This window comes from Muntiacus reevesi, chromosome 9 (genome assembly GCF_963930625.1).
Source record: "Muntiacus reevesi chromosome 9, mMunRee1.1, whole genome shotgun sequence".
Classification (NCBI taxonomy): domain Eukaryota; kingdom Metazoa; phylum Chordata; class Mammalia; order Artiodactyla; family Cervidae; genus Muntiacus; species Muntiacus reevesi.
This window is the reverse complement of record NC_089257.1, coordinates 42315507-42333466: the sequence shown is the minus strand read 5'-3', so window position 1 is coordinate 42333466 and position 17960 is coordinate 42315507. Positions and strand designations below refer to the sequence as shown.

Genomic DNA, 17960 nt, shown 5'->3' with positions numbered 1-17960 from the left:
CTCTTATATGTATATAAATTTTTCTCATTTAGTTTTTGAATTTATCTTTAATTGGAAGATAACTGCTTTATGATATTGTGATTTTTGCCATATACCAGCATAAATCAGCCATAGGTATACATATGTCCCCTCTGTCTTGAAACTCACTTCCACCTCCCATTTCACTTAGTTTTAAGCTTTATAATTTATAAAATCAGGTACTTTATCTTATGACCATTTGTTTTCAGTGCTTAAAATGCCACTCCTATCATACATTGGGTGTTCAAAAACTGCTGGGTGTATAATGTATATAAATACATGTGTATACATATAATGCATGCATGTAGATATGTACATTTATATATGTATTATTGATGTATGTGTACACATATACACATATATCTCACATATTAGGTACTTTGCTAGGTATTGAGTATGGCAAATAAAACAAGAAGCCCATAGGCTAGTGGCAGGAGAAATGTCAAAGGCTTCTTAAAGGACATGCATCTTCGTCCATTAGCAGGAAATGCTCTCTTTAGGCAACAATGAGCCTCGTTTAATGTTGCGTAAGATGCATTCAGAAGCCTATGGTTACATATAAAAGGAAAAAAAATCAAGATTTTTTTTTTTGATACAAATGGAGAATTTGAAAGCAGAGAAATCAAGTCCCGGGGAGTTATTTTAGAGGGCTGACAGAAAAATAATGAAGAAAGAGAAAGAAGCTGCATGAAAATAAGAGAATATAAAAAATTTCAAATACAAGGAGAAACTCTATCATGAGTCAGATCCATCCCTGACCTAAGCATTTATTCCAGTCTGAGGGTCTATGTTCATCTAAATTTTAATCAGTTTGGGCCACAATAGTGGTAGTGAGTATTATGTACCGTCTGGGTAGGGCTGATAACTACTTAAGGTAATTATTTTTGTTCTCCAAAAACTAATACATGAAATGGGAGGAAAAGTGTCTCTTCTTGACATCCACCTGCTCCTTAGCAAACATGGTGGTGGCACAGCTTCTTTTCTTATACACTTTTCTCTTAGACTCTTGACACTTTTATTGAGAAATCATACATATGCAGGACAATGTGGGTTAAGGAAGCCCTAGTGTGAAGATAATTGCATTTTAGGTAGTGGATTGTAATGACATTAGAGTTGAGTTTCTTGAAATTCCTCAAGGATAGATTATTCTGGGAAAGCAGCATAATTAATAAAAATGGATCTAAGTTGTAGTATGCATGAGAAATTCCCTGGGGAGCTTGTGGACATGCGGATGACCAGGTGAGGTTCTAGGGATTTGATTACTCAGGTAAGTGATAGTTCCTGGAATATGCAGTTAAGAACTCAAAAAATATAGATTGTCTTACAAATATATTCTCAAAAACAATGGCTTATATTGATGTCATTCTTACCTTTAAGGAAGAATTCTGAGAATATACATTTGGAGTGATACCTTGAACATAGAACTGCATTTCTTTGGTAATAACTGAGGAAATAAAAGAACATTTCCCCTGGAGAAACCTCACATGTGGCCCAACAGCAGCTTCAATTCCTTCCTGTTGACTGGTTTTCCAGACTTGGAGGCAGCTCATCACTGGATTTCCACACCCTTCCTTTTTTTTCTACCTCTCTGTTCTTTTTGGTGATGGCATCCTCCTCCTTCTCATTAAGGAAAATCATAATATCCATGAGCCTATGTACTATTTTTTGGCCATGCTGGCAGCCACAGATATGGAGCTGACTTGACTCGGTGCTGGGAGTCCTCTGGCTGGATCACAGGGAGATTGGAAACGTAGCCTGCTTTCCTCAGGCCTACTTGATACACTCACTTTCCTTTGTGAAATTCGGAGTTTTGCTTGCTATGGCCTAATGATCATTTTATTGCCATCCTCAACCCCCTTAGATATACCTCTATACTCACTAATACTCTAATGGTGAAGACTGGGCTGGGAGTTCTGATGAGGCAGCTTGTATCTGTTGTCCCCCCAATCTTGCCTCTTTATTTTTTTCCCTGCTGCCATTCCCATGTCCTTTCCCAGGCATTCTGCCTTCACTAGGATGTCACCAAACTGGCCTGTGTTGATATTACCTTCAACTGACTGTATCCAGTGGTCCTTGTAGTCCTTATATCTATGCTGGATCCTGTGATTATTTTCATCTCTTATGTGTTGATACTCAAGAGTGTCTTGAGCATTGCCTCCAGAGAAGAGAGGGTCAAGGCCCTCAACACCTGTGTGTCCCATATCTGTTGTGTCCTGGTTTTCTATGTCACAGTGATTGATTGTCTCTGATTCATTGGTTTGGGAAACATGTTCCACATATCATCCACCTCATTATGAGTTATGTCTATTTTCTCTTCCTTCCATTAATGAACCCTATAATCTACACTGCCAAGACCAAGCAGATCTGGGTGACATTCTTTGCCTTTTTACTATCCATCAAGTTACAGCCTGATCTCTAACCATCACAGTCCCTCACCCAGAAGGTCAGAACTCTGGTTTTCGGCAGGGGAGCAAAGATGTTTCATGTCAACTCCCAATAATGAAATCTCTTGGTAAAATAATTGTCAAAATAGAGCTACAAATCATCCAAGGTATTTCCTTAAGCCCAGGTCTTTGATCTAGTTTTTTGCAATTAAAAATAAATTCTCAAAAAAAAAATAATAAATAAATTCTCTATACTAAATATCTCTGCTTGACACTCAGTTCTTGTGTGTCAAGTACCCACCTTAGGTGTTTTGAGGTGTGTCTATCATGTAACTAAAACATTTTTATTTAGAATTTGAAAGGTGGCAGATAAGAATAGCTATAAGGATAAAAAAGTTAGGTTGAGATGGATAAAATTTGGTCTATTTATAGCCACTCAATCTCTAACTCTAAACAATTCCCTCAGATATCCAAAGACATTGTTTGGTCACTGAGGCAGGAATTTTTCTAAAATGAAGTAAAAATTATTTCTTGATCAGTGTTGTATCACTTATCAACCCAATTATCTCATCAGTTTCCACCTCCTCCATTAAATGATTATGGCTATGTCTCAGGAACGGTAAGTTTATGTTTATTTTTCAAGGCAGTACCTGCTTAGGAAAAAAAATGCTTGTGGTTAGAGAAACCAAGGATAAATGAGAGGAAATAGACAGTCCCAATCTTCTCCTATCTTTGTCCTCATTCTTACCTTCCTATCCCAATCTTTTACTCAGCTGTTGAGCCCATTCCAGAGCGTCTATCAGTGGGTAGCTCTGTCTGAGTGGAAAATGTAGTTCTCTCTCCTTTCTTTTGCTTTGAACATAGCCTGAGATATTGAAGGAGTAGCTTTCCACACTTTTAGAGGAAAATAGTTGCTTTCTCTACACGTATCTTGGTTTCAATTTAAAAGTGTGAAATGTCTCAAGGAATAAGTTATTATTCTTATTTGACTGAAATTTTCTGACCAATTCGAAAGGGACTTGTGACTCAAGTTAAAATATCTTCAAAGGGTAGACACTACATCTTTATTACATCATAATTAGAGCAGAGGAAAAAACTCGGTGAGTTCAGGAGATGAAACTACAGAAGATGTTACTGATGTCATTGGTGCCAGGAATGGTGTTACACATAAAGGAGAGGAGAGCTATGTAAACGAGAGTGTAAACCTACTCTTGCTGAAATGAGGAGAGGCAGCTTGAATGATGTAGGTTATCTCAGTTGCTTGCTACTTCCACCTCATTTTGAGCTCAAAATATGGCTCCCCCAAATCAAGGAATCTCTAAATTTATATTTAGTACAAAGAATTTTCAGGTATAAGAACATCCAGATCCAAGTCATTCTCAGAAACTGACTCTAAACCATGACCTTCCAAATCTTACTGGGTTTCAGAGGGCTTTCCTGGTGGCTCAGTCCATTAAGAATCCACCTGCAATGCAGGAGACTCAGGTTCAATCCCTGGTTTGGGAAGATACCCTGGAGGAAGGCATGGCAACTCACTCCAGTATTCTTGCCTGGAGAATCCCATGGACTGAGAAGCCCAGCAGGCTACAGTCCATAGGGTCGCAAAGAGTCAGACATGACGGAAGCAACTGAGCACGTATGCACACACACTGGTTTTCAGAAGGCTTTTTGAGTATAAGTTCAGGTAGAACTTAATTGAATCTGAAATGTCAGATTGTTACCAGCATGTTTGACCACATTGTGCTCATTGTCATTTCAAGATCTTGCAGTTGGGCTAGGTTATAGGATAAATTTAGGGTATAAGGCTGAGACAAAATAGTAAAGACCCTCAGGTAGTTATTTCTGCCAGAATGTGACTATAGTCCTCTTTACACAAGTACAAACCATCAGGGAAAATCAAAGATGGAAAGATTACCTTTAGCATGTCATCTTACTATTTGATACTTAAAGTAAAAGACTTTTTTCTTCTTATTTACTTTGAATTGTTTTAGAGGCAAGAGCAATGACCTCTGGTTATGACCAAGAGACAGAAAACTTACTGCTTGAAGAAATTTATCAGCACTTCCACTTATCTGTGAGAAAACATGGCTTCAAGAATGCATTTGTCAAGTACTGTAATGAATGACTTCATTTGAAGCCAAGGAAAGGTGAGTGTCAAGGAGTTTTCAAGTCTCATTTAAGTTTAGTGACCTTACTTACTCCAAGATTTAGGAATGATAAAGTGAAATACAGTTTTGACAGTGTCTTCTCTGTGGAGGAGGAGATCAGAAAGGACAAAGGTGATATGAGAGCATGACTTCTATCTGCTAGATTCAGTTATAATTCTGCTTTCTGTCTGCAATAAAAATGTGGAGTTATAGACCACAACTCTGGGGGCCTACCTCCTTTCCCAGAGTAGGCTAAGAAAAGATACCCCAGAAGCCTAATTATATGCAGCCAGCGGGACCCTAGGGAGCCTTTTTCTATACAAATAACTTTGCCAGTTTACACTGTGGTCAGAAATGATATTTGCACCAGGTTCTACATCAAGACCCAGCATCTGGGTCTTAACTATAGGGGGAGATACGATTGTAATAAATCCAAGAACAGTATAATGGATTTAAGAAGGAAAAAGCAAGAAAATGATAGGATGGAGAAGACATCTGGTTGAAACATAGGTGTATGAGAAAGAGTTGTACCAGACATCTCTACCAGACGTACCCAGCCGAGACCACCCAGAAGTACCTGAATCATGCATGTGAGTTAAAAATAAATATGCAATGTTGTAAGACGTTGATGCCAAAACAGGCCTTTGTCATGTGGCAACTTTGTGGCAGTAGCTAACTGATAACTTACGTGAATTCTCTAAATATTAGTTTATTAATTATGAAGCCTACTAGACTTCTGGCCTACAGAACTATGATATTATACTTGAGTGTTATTTTAGCAGGAAGTTTGTAGTAGTTTGTTATACAGCAGTAGAAAACTAATGCTATTGGACAATAAATAACTAAAATAACACTGTGTATATCATGATTTTGTAAGTCAGAAGTCTAGTAGGCTTGATTGAGCTCTCTGCTTAGGGTTTCCTAAGGCCAAAATCAAGCTGATTGTTGGGCTACACTCTGATATGTAGGGTCTAGAGAAAAATCCACTTCTAAACTCACTGACAATGATGCAAGTATTCAGTTTCTTCTGACAATAACTTTGAGGTCCCCACTTTTTTGCAGGCTGTCAGTGAGGACCCTTTTTCTGTTCCTAGAGGATGTTTGAATTCCTTCTTATGTGACCCTTTGTACCTTTGAACCAATAACTCTCTGTCAAGTCCTTCTCAACTTTGAATCACCTTGGGTCCTTATTCCATTACTAATTTGTATAAACACTCTACTTTTAAAGGCACATATAATTATATTAGGTTTATGTACATAATTTCCTTTTATTAACTCAAAGTTGACTGATCAGGAATCTTAATTACCTCTATAATCATCAATACCATATTTCATTATAAACACAGTCTAACAACTCAGGGATTAGGATACAGAATCTTGGCAGGTATGTGTGTGTGCAAGGGGGTGAATTTTAGATTTCTGACTATTAAAAAGTAGCTAGTGAAAGAGACTTTCTTTTCCAACATGTGTATTGTCTATATAGCACATGTAAAATAATATTTATTCTTAGCAAGTATTTGATGAAATCCCCAAATGAACTCTTAATAGCAGCTGGAGTAGAAACTGACAATGGAGAAACTAGTGTTCTTGGAAAAAACAAAAGTTAGCACATGTAGAGGGCTTCCCCAGTGACTCAGCGGTAAAGAATCTGGCTTCAACACAGGAGCTGCAGGAGACATGGGTTCTGTCCCTGGGTCACGAAGATATCCTGGAGTAGAGCATAATAGGCTACTCCAGTATTCTTGCCTGGAGAATCCTGTGAACAGAAGAGCCTGATGGGCTATAGTCCCTAGGGTCGCAGAGAGTCAGACATGACTGAAGCAACTTACCATGCATGCACAAGCACACAGAAGAAATAAAATCTGATTATTGAGATTGAAAAGAAATTCCAATTTAAAAGACAGACAGGGAAAGACATCTACACTTATCACTCAGTAAAATTTATTTTGTATTTATTATGATCTAACTTGCCTCTTGGAAGGAAAGTTATGGCCAACCTAGACAGCATATTAAAGAGCAGAGACATTACTTTGCCACCAAAGGTCCGTCTAGTCAAGGCTATGGTTTTTCCAGTAGTCATGTATGGATGTGAGAGTTGGATTATAAAGAAAGCTGAGAACCGAAGAATTGATGCTTTTGAACTGTGGGGTTGGAGAAGACTCTTGAGAGTCCCTTGGACTGCGAGGAGATCCAACCAGTCCATCCTAAAGGAGATCAGTCCTGGGTGTTCATTGGAAGGACTGATGTTGAAGCTGCAACTCCAATACTTTGGCCACCTCATGTGAAGAGCTGACTCATTTGAAAAGACCCCGATGCTGGGAAAGATTGAGGGCAGGAGGAGAAGGGAACGACAGAGGATGAGATGGTTGGATGGCATCACTGACTCAATGGGCATGAGTTTGTGTAAACTCTGGGAGTTGGTGATGGACAGGGAGGCCTGGCATGCTGCAGTCCATCAGGTGGCAAAGAGTCGGACAGGGCTGAGCAACTGAACTGAACTGAACTGACTAATAATTATAGAAAAAGTAGGACTTTGTCAGTCTGTGCTAAAAGATTAGAGAATACAACAGAAAAACACCTGAAGTTGTTGACACTAAAAAAAAATCAGCTCATAGAAGACATAGGTCTTTGCTTTCCTATCTGGGGAGAACAAGATAGATTAGGATTACTGAACAATTTTTTACTGGAGTTTGCTCACAAAAATATACGAGCCAGTTGTAAATCAAAATATTGAAAATAATACATAAATTATGATAAGAAATAATGGTTTAGAAATGGAAAATCAGGTACCAGACACAGATACAAAGATTGAATAAAGAACAACTGGATTCCTCTAGTCAAAAAGCAATGCTACATTGGAAAATAAAGTTTTTTTTTTTTTTTTTTTTTTTTTTTTGACAAGGGCTTAAGTAATTTACCACAGGGCTGGGGCATAGCCTACAGATGCTTGGTCACAGGTTTCTGAAGAAGAATATATGGAACTGAAAGTGTTCATACATAATTCCTTATTTCAAATGTACCTGGAGATTAGCCATCTTAATTTGATTCTGAAAACAAACCCAACAAATTATCTCTAAATAAGAAGATTTACATCAGTGTGTGCATTTGCATGTGTGTGTTGAAGGAGGTGGTGAACATGCTAGTGCACACATGTATAAAAAAAAAAAAAGTTGTGTTTATTATTATCTATAATTTCTAACTTTAAAATCTTTTCTTTTTCTCATAATAAAGTTAATTAGTTCTAATGAAATGGATGAAACTGGAGCCCATTATACAGAGTGAAGTAAGCCAGAAAAATAAAGACCATTACAGTATACTAACACATATATATGGAATTTAGAAAGATGGTAATGATAACCCTATACACAAAACAGAAAAAGAGACACAAATGTACAGTATTTTAAGTTTACTTTTAAATCAGCATGCCTTGATGTCCATTTAAATATCCTCTAGATTGAGTTAGGAGACTCTCTGGGATCATGATTTGCATATTATATTTTCCAAGTGAAACCATAAGTCATTTTCAAGTAGGGAATTTAAAAAGCTTCTGTACATTTCCAATGCATTCATCCTAGGGTGCTCAAGTCCTACACAAACATATATCTGAACCACTTCCCACTTTGAACATTCTGGTGCCCAATCTAAATCCTTGAAGGAGAAAAATAAGGCATGCTTCTGTGAAGAAGTAACTTTTTTCCTCAATGAATTACATAAATTTATCCCTTGTTCTGGGTTTCCCAGGTGGCAGTAATAAAGAACCCGCCTGCCAATACAGGAGACATATAAGTGATAAAGATCTGTCCCTGGGTCTGGAAGATCCCTTGGAGGAGGAAATGGCAACCCACACCAGTTGAGAATCCCATGGACAGAGGAGCCTGGCAGAGTACAGTCCATAGGGTCTCAAAGAGTTGAGCACTAAAGCAACTTAGCAGCAGTGTCCCTTGTCTTAATGAGAGGAGAGAAACGTCAAGTCCATATAGAGAAAAAAGGAAAATCATTTCAGAACTAAAAACATAAGGCATCTACACTTTGTAGGTACATCTCCAGGATGAAAAATTAGAACTGATAATTTCTCTGCAGCAAATATGTGCTTTCCCTTCTATGTACAATGTTCTATATTGGGAAGACATAACAACATGGCTACAAATGGAATCTAATCTGGAATGCTTAAAAAACTGGGGTTAGGAGGAGTTTTCTGTATGACTGTGTGCTAAATTATTTTCAATTTAATTTACTTGTGAAACTGGAATTTTCTGGCATAAGATTCATAAAAGGAAAATATACCCTAGAGTAAAATGTTTAAGTCATTGATGCTGAATCTATACCAAAATCTTAAAAACTGGCTATTTCCCAAATTCTTCCTCTGTCCCTCATAATGTGTTCCCACAAGGCCTATAGTATATATATCTAAATATATACACACAACTTTAACAGAAAATGACACCCCAAATCATTCCCATTTGATTTGCTAACCTTGGTGCAGTGATTCTTTTGCTGAGGAAAGACAAGCTTTGAAAGTCATGTTTGCATAATAGAAGCTGTGGGGAATCTATGGTTTCTGTATGGTCACCAATGACTGATATCCCACTTTCATAGTTAAATTTTAGGGATGGGATGACTTCCCTAGTGGCTCAGATGGTTAAGCGTCTGCCTACAATGAAGGAGATGCAGGTTCGATCCCTTGGTTAGGAAGATCTCCTGGAGAAGGGAATGGCAACTCACTCCAGTATTCTTGCCACTTCACCCCCGCCCCCCCACCCCACAAAAAAAGGGACTCAAACAAATGGGCTTCCGTGGTAGCTCAGATGGTAAAGCATCTGCCTATAATGTGGGAGATGCGAGTTCAATCCCTAGGTCGGGAAGACCCTCTGGAGAAGGAAATGGCAACCAACTCCAGTATTCTTGCCTGGAAAATCCCATGGACTGCGTATCCTGATAGGCTACAGTCCGTGGGGTCGCAAACAGTCAGACACGACTGAGCAACTTCACTTTCTTTCACTTTCAAGGATGGGTTGCCTCTTTTACAGTGCTAAATTTGATGGCAGAAACCCTAGTTAATCTGGCCAAGGCCTTTCAAGTTATAAATCTTGCTAGTTCTTTCATACTTAGTGAGAAATACCCCAGCTACCTGGCATGGATCTTCATTTCACAATTTACTTAATTACCTGCCACATATATGTGAGAGGATTGGGAGATTCAAATTTTAGTGGACCAGCATTTTTGGCATGCTCATTTGGGCACATAGAGGATTTGGACATGAAGTGACATTATTCAAGTGTTCCTGAAGAGATGCAAGATGGCTGCTTACTGTTGGATAAGCAGGGTTGTTTTCCATATAGAGGGAGAAGACTGTAGGCAACTGGTAGATTTATTGGTGGAGATGTTCCCAAGCTTTGGTTAAGAAATTGAGGGCTTTGTCGGTCAGAATGGCCATCATCGAATTCTACAAACAATACATGCTGCATAGGGTGTGGAGACAAGGGAACCCTCTAGGATTGTTGGTGGGAATGTAAATTGATACAGACACTATGGAAGACAGTATTGTGATTCCTTAAAAAACTAGGAGTATAGCCACCATATGGCCCAGCAATCCTACTCCTAGGCATACATCCCGAGGAAACCAAAATTGAAAAAGGCACATGTACCCCAATGTTCATTGCAGCACTATTTACAATTGATAAAACATGTAAGCAACCTAGATGCACATCGACAGATGAATGGATTAAGAACCTGTGGTACATATATACGATGGAATATTACTTGGCCATAGAAAGGAACACATTGTGTCAGTTCTAATGAGGTGGATGAACCTGGAGCCTATTATACAGAGTGAAGCAAGTCAGAAAGAGAAAGAGAAACATTGTATACCAATGCATATATATGCAATCTAGAAAGATGGTACCAATGAATTTATTTGCAGGGTAGCAATGGAGAAACAGACATGGAGAACAGACTTATGGACACTTGGGAGAGGGAGGAAGGCAAGGGTGAGATGTATGGAGAGCGTAACATAGAAACTTGCATTATCTTATGTAAAATAGATAGCCAATGGGAATTTGTTGTATGACTTAGGGAACTCAAACATGGGCTCTGTATCAGCCTAGAGGGGTGGGATGGGGAGAGAGATGGGAGGGAGGTTCAAAAGGGAGGGGGTATATGTATACCTACGGCTGATTCACGTTGATGTTCGACAGAAAATAAAATTCTGTAAAGCAATTATCCTTCAATTAAAAAATAAATAAATTAAAAAAAAAAAGAAGCTCTGTTCTGTTCCAGGTGCCCTCATGTGTGTGTGTGTGTGTGTTTAACTTTTATGTGTTTATTTACTTATTTTTGACCATGTTGGGTCTCCATTGCTGCACTGGCTTCGCTCTAGCTGTGGCAAGCAGAGGCTACTTTTCGTAGTGACTTCTCCTGTTGCCGAGCACAGGCCCTAGGCTGTGAGGGCTTCAGTAGCTGTGGCTCCCAGGCTCTAGAGCACAGGCTTAATAGTTGTGGTGCACAGGCTGGGTTGCTCTGTGGCATGTGGGATCTTTCTGGATCAGGGATCTAACTCGCGTCTTCTGCATTGGCAGGCAGATTCTTTTCCACTGAGCCACCAGGGATGCCCTGCCTTCATGTTTTTTTAAATGAAATATTTTTTCAACATGATTTCCAGCTTCTTGAATTCCTATTAACTAAAGAATAGAGAAATAAATTATATTTTTATAATGAATATTATACTTAAATATGAATTAACTCCCAGCATGGGTGCATCTCAAACATGATATTGAGCAAACAATAAAAATCAAACTCGTTTGAGTCTACTCAGATCAAATACAAAAATAAGCAAAATGAGTCTTATATTGCCTTTTAATCACCACCTCCACCCAGAGTAACTATATCCTAAATTGACCGCTTATAGACAGAATGACTGAAACAGAACAAGTTCTCTTTAACCTTTTCAACATCTAATGTGTAAAACAATGCTTAGTGGAAAAGAGTCAATCAACAAATAACTGTTTATTAATGAATGAAGTGATTATCTCCCAGTGATCTTATGTTTACACATGGAATTATTCATCGGTCAGCTAGGTCAGAAATACAGTTGTCATCGTTCCCTTAATCTACCATATACAATCAGTTATCAAGTTCTATTCTTTCTAAATGATAGACTCTCTCTTCCATCAACTTCTATCCATCTCTACTGATTACTAGTCACATCCTTACCAACACGATTTCTCATGTAGATTACACTTTCCTGATATTTCTCTTCCTTTTATCACCTCTTTTCCAATGTACTAGTCATATTGTAGCAAAGTGACATATAAGCAATGATCACCTGATCATAAACACAGTCTTGTCATTCATTTAATGCTAATTGCCATTAGGTGATCAGATTTATGTGATCAGAACATACTACCACAGATTCATTTTATGTCAAGCTTTCTTTCAGGTTTTGTTCTAATGATATTATAAGTTTTTAATGCATCTAATGTAGTATAAAGTGATTTTTTTTTGTTTAAAGTCATCATATTTTCTCTTGTCTTATGACTAGTGTAGATGGTTTTGTTTGATTTGATTTTGTTTTTCTCTCTGCATGAAACCAGTGCCAATTCTAACCCAAGCTATCATATTCCTTACTTGTCTCATTATTCAATTATCAGCTTAAATAGTACTTATTTGAGGAAGTTTTCCAGATCCCAGATACATCTTCTGTGCTCCTCTTATAGCACATTAACTTTCATGCAGTGATGATTGTGTAATGAAAATGTATAATAATATTTTCTTCCTAGCTCTCATTAGATTTTTAAGTTCTACTAAAGAAAAGAACAAGTTCATCATCCTGAATTTGGCACAAATGGGCAATAATCTTAGTATTAGCAAAGTAATTTTAAAACACAATATGAGATGTCCTTTATGCACCGGGCTATTCACAGATCTGTTGAGGTTTCTGTGAATCAGAACTGATTTCCCCAAAGAAACAGGAAAAACAAAGATGCAACTAGGATTTACAAGTTCTTGGATTAACAAAGGCACATGTAACTCATGAGGGTAACTATTGTCTCCTTGACCTTTGAGGCAGACACTGGGAAATCATGCATGGGATTTTCTAAATCCTGATGCTGAGGATCTTGGGGTCCCATCCTCACATTTGTGTGGCAATCCTACACGGGAAAGCCGTGACATCCTTGTACCTGTATGACATTTGAATTTCCACATTCCTGATACATCCTTGGGGAACTGTAGACTTGTAAACATTGTTTGAGTGGCTCAGCTTCTCCCAGAATAAGAAGGAAGGAAAGGAAAATCAAAGACTCTCCCAAGTGGCTGGAAAAATACAACTCTGGGGAGGTGATTTCTACATACATAAACTCTCTAACCGGGACTCCCAACAGTTTTTGAGATGGAAGTGTCTGGGCCAAGTCCTCAAATAAGACAGAAACAAGTAACCATTCCAGTAACAAGACTGTGTTATTGATGAGTGCTAGGACCAGAAATATGAAATGACTCCTCTCCTAGCAGATGTTAGATGAAGTCAAGAGAAGATAGAAAGATTTTTCTAGACGTCTGCAAAGTGGGGCATCCACTACCCTGGATGATCAACACCTATAGCACAGATTTTTTTATTAAAACAAATATGTCAAGGTGAGTTTGAAGTTTCTAATGGGATATCCATGGACATGCTTTAGAAAAACTGAATTCCTTTAGTCTAAAGGTGACATGTCTGCTCTTGTCCATTTACTGCATTAACTGTTTATGGCTTTTGTTTAGAATTACATAAACCAAAAACACTCAATTTCAAAATGAAACAAACATTTTCTAACAAAAACTGTCTCTATCATGATTGTGAAAGAGACTTTATGTTTCTATCAAAAGCTTAAATGTATTTTAAGCTTAAATGTATTAAAAAGTCAAGCTTAAATGTATTAAAAAATTTACAATCAAGCAAAAAGAAAATCTAATGAAGCAGTATTATTGTCCATTTTTGTATATCTATCTTTCTTTTCCGTTTGTTTTGGGGGGGCCCACGCTGCATGGCATGTGGGATTTTAGTTCTTCAATCAGGGATTGAACTGTACCCTCACAACATGGATTCTTAACCACTAGATCACCAGGGAAGTACTCTATCTTCTTTTTTGTTGCTATTATTCCTTCAAACATTTTCCAGCATATACATAAGAGTGGGGCCCCGTGCTTTTGTTTGTTTGTTTGTTTTAATTATGAACATTTTAGCCATTAACCTAATATTATACATAACTTAGGAAAAGACCATTATTCCTCTTCCTTAGTACAGTCTATGCATCTCTATTATTCTTTTAAAAGAAGAAGTGAAGTCACTCAGTCATGTCTGACTCTTTGCGACCCCATGGGCTGTAGCCCGCCAGGCTCCTCCATCCATGGAATATTCTAGGCAAGAGTACTGGAGTGGGTTGCCGTTTCCTTCTCCAGGAGATCTTCCCAACCCAGGGATCGAACCCAGGTCTCCCACACTGCAGGCAAACACTTTACTGTCTGAGCCACCAGGGAACCCCCTTGTAAAAGAAAACAGTTGCAAAACCACACATACACAAATTAATTCTCTTAACTACAAAGGGTATAATTGAAATTTTGTATGATATATTCCCACAAGGAGATATTGCAACTTGAAAACTTTGGGTTTCTGCATAAAAGGTTTCCGGAAGGCTGCTCTCCACCTGTGGACATGTTATGTGGCCCAACACTAGTGCTGCCCACTTCTTGCTGACTGGCTTCCCAGGTCTGGAGGCAGCTCATCACTGGATTTCCATCCCCTTCTTCACAGTCTATATCTCTGTGCTTCTTGGCAATGGCACTCTCCTTTGTTTCATCAAGGATGACCGGAGTCTCCATGAACCCATGTACTATTTCCTTGCCATGCTGGCAGCCACAGATCTGACGGTTACATTAACCACAATGCCAACTGTAATGGGTCTCTTATGGGGCAATCACAGAGAAATAAGCCCTGGAGCCTGTTTTCTGCAGGCCTACTTCATTCACTCCCTTTCCATTGTAGAATCTGGTATCTTGCTTGCTATGGCCTATGACCGTTTCATTGCTATCTGTACCCCTCTGAGGTACAACTCTATCCTTACCAACAATCAAGTGATGAAGATAGGCCTTGGAGTACTAATGAGAGGCTTTTTATCCCTTTTGCCTCCAATTCTGCCACTCTATTGGTTCTCATATTGCCATTCCCATGTTCTTTCCCATGCCTTTTGCCTCCACCAAGATGTCATGAAACTTGCCTGTGCTGATATTACATTTAATCGTGTGTACCCAATTATTCTGGTTGCTTTGACTTTCTTCCTAGATGCTCTAATGATCTTTGTCTCTTATATCCTAATCCTTAAGACAGTGATGGGCATTGCCTCTGGAGAGGAGCGAGCTAAGGCTCTCAACACATGTGTCTCCCATATCAGCTGTGTCCTGGTCTTTTATATCACTGTGATTGGCCTGACTTTCATCCACAGGTTTGGGGCACATGCACCACATGTGGTCCATGTTACCATGAGCTATGTCTACTTTCTCTTTCCTCCATTCATGAATCCCCTCATATATAGCATCAAGACCAAGCAGATTCAGAGAAGCATTGTTCACCTATTTTCTATGCACAGTAGGGCTTGAACTTTTATTTCAGAATTTTGAAAGCTCCAGGATGTCTAGGCCTTTTTTCAGAGTGAGATAGGCTTCAATTATTATATATAAAGATACAAGCTAAGTTGAGCAGGAGTGCAATATAGATAGATAATTTCTGCATGTGTGCTCAGTCATGTCTGACTCTTTGCAAGCCCATGGATTGTAGCCCACCAGGCTCCTCTGTCCATGAGATTTCCCAGGCAAAAATACTGGAATGGGTTGATATTTACTACTCCAGGGGATCTTCCCAACCCAGAGATAGAATCCTCGTCTCCTACATTGGCAGGCCGATTCTTTACTACTGAGCCACCTGGGAATCCATAGATAATTTCTAGGTAGGTAGAATTTTGAGGTAGGTAATATATCTACATGTAACAAATGCTTTAATAACCAGGAAAGATAGAGAAATTCAGATTCCATATTTTTAACAAGTGTTAAGTAACAGTTTAGAAAAGGTGAAGCTGGATGTCCAGTCTGGGACAACCACAGCCTACTATAAGGAAAGTACGTAATCACAGCTTCATTTGAGGGCCATACAAAGATGAACTAGAGCATGAAACTCTATCTCAAAAGTACTATATTTCAATGCAGGATTTGCTTTCCAAGTGATAGAGTATCAATTTACAAATCTTTATGCCAGAGTATCTCTGAACTCATGAATTAGTTTGATGGAGATGGAGACAAACAGAAGAAACAATCAGAGGATATTAACAGTAGTTTTAAAAAGAGGTAATAGCAGCTCAGTTTAAGAAAATAGAGATGGGAGGTAATGGATTAACATGAGATAAATTTAGGATCTAAATTGAATAAGATTTATAGGATTTTTTCTTTCTTTTCTTTTTTTTTTTTTTTTTAGAAAAACAGAGGAAAAAATGTTGGGAAGGAAAGAAAGATAACCCTGAGTTTCTGTTTTACACTATTTGAAGAATAGACGTACCAACTGAAAAGCAATTATTGGTTGCTATAAATTTTGTTAATTTATAAATAAGAAAAATTTTACTGTAATATGTGTACTATATATATATATTTAATTTTTTCTCTCAAGAAAGAATAATACATATATATAATATATGTGCATTTGTGTGTGTTTGCACACATGTAAAACAGTGATAAACCTTTTAATGTCTTATCCTATACATAATTTCTGATCTCAAAACTTTCACAACTTTCACAATAAATTTAATGAAATAGAATGAATGTACTGAATTATTTTTATTGTGGTTTATATATATATATTGCATTTAATATGTATATAATGTAAAATTTGCCATTTTAAGTGTACAGTTTCATGAAATTAATTCACAATATTCAACTATCATCCTTATTTCCAAAAGATTTTCATTATCCCAAGCAGACACGCTGTATGCATTAACCCATAAGTCCCCATTCTACCCTACTTCCAGGTCTTTGTTACCTCTAATCTAATTTATATCTCTATGACTGCTTATTGTACATATTTGATAAAGTGGAATCTTATTATATTCTTTTGTGTCTGGCTTATTTCACTTAGCATAACATTTTCAAGTTTCCTATCACAACATCTTTTCTTATGTGGCTGAATAATATTCTGCTGTATGTATATGTTACATTAAAAATCTATAGACATTATTTTATTTATAGGTTTTTTGTTTATTTATTTTTGGCAACTGGTTAGCCAGATCACCTACCCCCACCTCAATGTGGCTTGGTGCACCAAACTCCCCAGGTGGCAGTCCAGTACCCAGATGCATGCCTGGAGTCCCGGGCCACTTGGGAAGACCACAGGCCTCTCTGCCACTCCCTGGCTAGGATAACACACATGGCCCTCTATCTCCCAGAGTGTAGGCCTCAGTTTCTGTTTCTCCCATGTGGTGACAGAGCTGACATCAAGAGGAAGAAAATAAATTTAACTTGTAGTATAGTATCCTCTGCGTAGAGACTTTATTGAAACTGAATCCCTCTTCCAATTATTAGTCTAAGCAATCAGTAGTCTGGGTAGATTATAGCATCAGGTGGACTTATTGTAATTAAACATCAATAACACTTTTCAAAGTAGTCTTTCAGTCAAGATAGAGAAGTATAAGCTCTATAATAGATGGCTGAAAAATCTTTCTTAATCCTCACAAATCAATAAAAGCACTCAAGGAAAATAGACATATCTCTCTTCTGTAACACAATGGTGTCATGTTACACAATTCTTTCTGCAATATGGTTGAAATAAAAGTGGGAGATAAATAAATGATAAGCAAGAAAAGGACATATAATTTGACATACTTGAGTGTGGGACTGAATCTAAAATAATTAATCTTCTTATAAATAAAAGATGTATAACTACAAACCCAACTGCTTGATAACATGATTCTCATTCATTCACTCTAATTCATTCATTAAGCTAGTACTTAATGAGCACCAACCACAACTAAGCTTTTTGCTATGAAATGAAAATGCAATTCCTTTAAAAGTCTTTCAGAAGTTTTATTATGAGTGCAATGTGAATTAACTTGATAACAAAGTTATTAAAAAGCTACAATCTCTTAACTATAATTCTGAAATCAAAGGTTCTGCAAAATTATTTATGAAGTATATTTTTATTGACAAAAATCTGACACAGTCTAAGATCACACTGTAGCAAAATCTGATCTGAACATACAAGTTAGTCTTTCTTCATTATCTTAATATAAACAGATGATAGTTTATAAGGTATTCCAGGTTACAACCTGCTAGGGGTGTCATGCATAATATATAATGCACATTTTATGACTATTTTGCTTTAATTTTGGGCCATGCTGTGCAG

At 37.7% G+C, this 17960-nt stretch overlaps 1 protein-coding gene and 1 pseudogene across 1 annotated transcript; both read left to right on the top strand.

The window, feature by feature from the left end:
- The first annotated feature begins 1502 nt into the window (after positions 1 to 1502).
- LOC136175843 (olfactory receptor 51B5-like) lies at positions 1503 to 2437 on the top strand (annotated as a pseudogene).
- Positions 2438 to 14239: 11802 nt separating this feature from the next.
- LOC136174888 (olfactory receptor 51B2-like) lies at positions 14240 to 15175 on the top strand. The gene has a single exon (XM_065945147.1). The coding sequence runs from the start codon at positions 14240 to 14242 to the stop codon at positions 15173 to 15175; it is 936 nt and encodes a 311-aa protein (XP_065801219.1).
- The last annotated feature ends 2785 nt before the right edge of the window (positions 15176 to 17960 follow it).

What these genes read in the sequence shown, in the direction of transcription:
- LOC136174888 (XM_065945147.1), top strand. Translation starts at nt 14,240, where the DNA reads ATGTGGCCCAACACTAGTGCTGCCCACTTCTTGCTGACTGGCTTCCCA.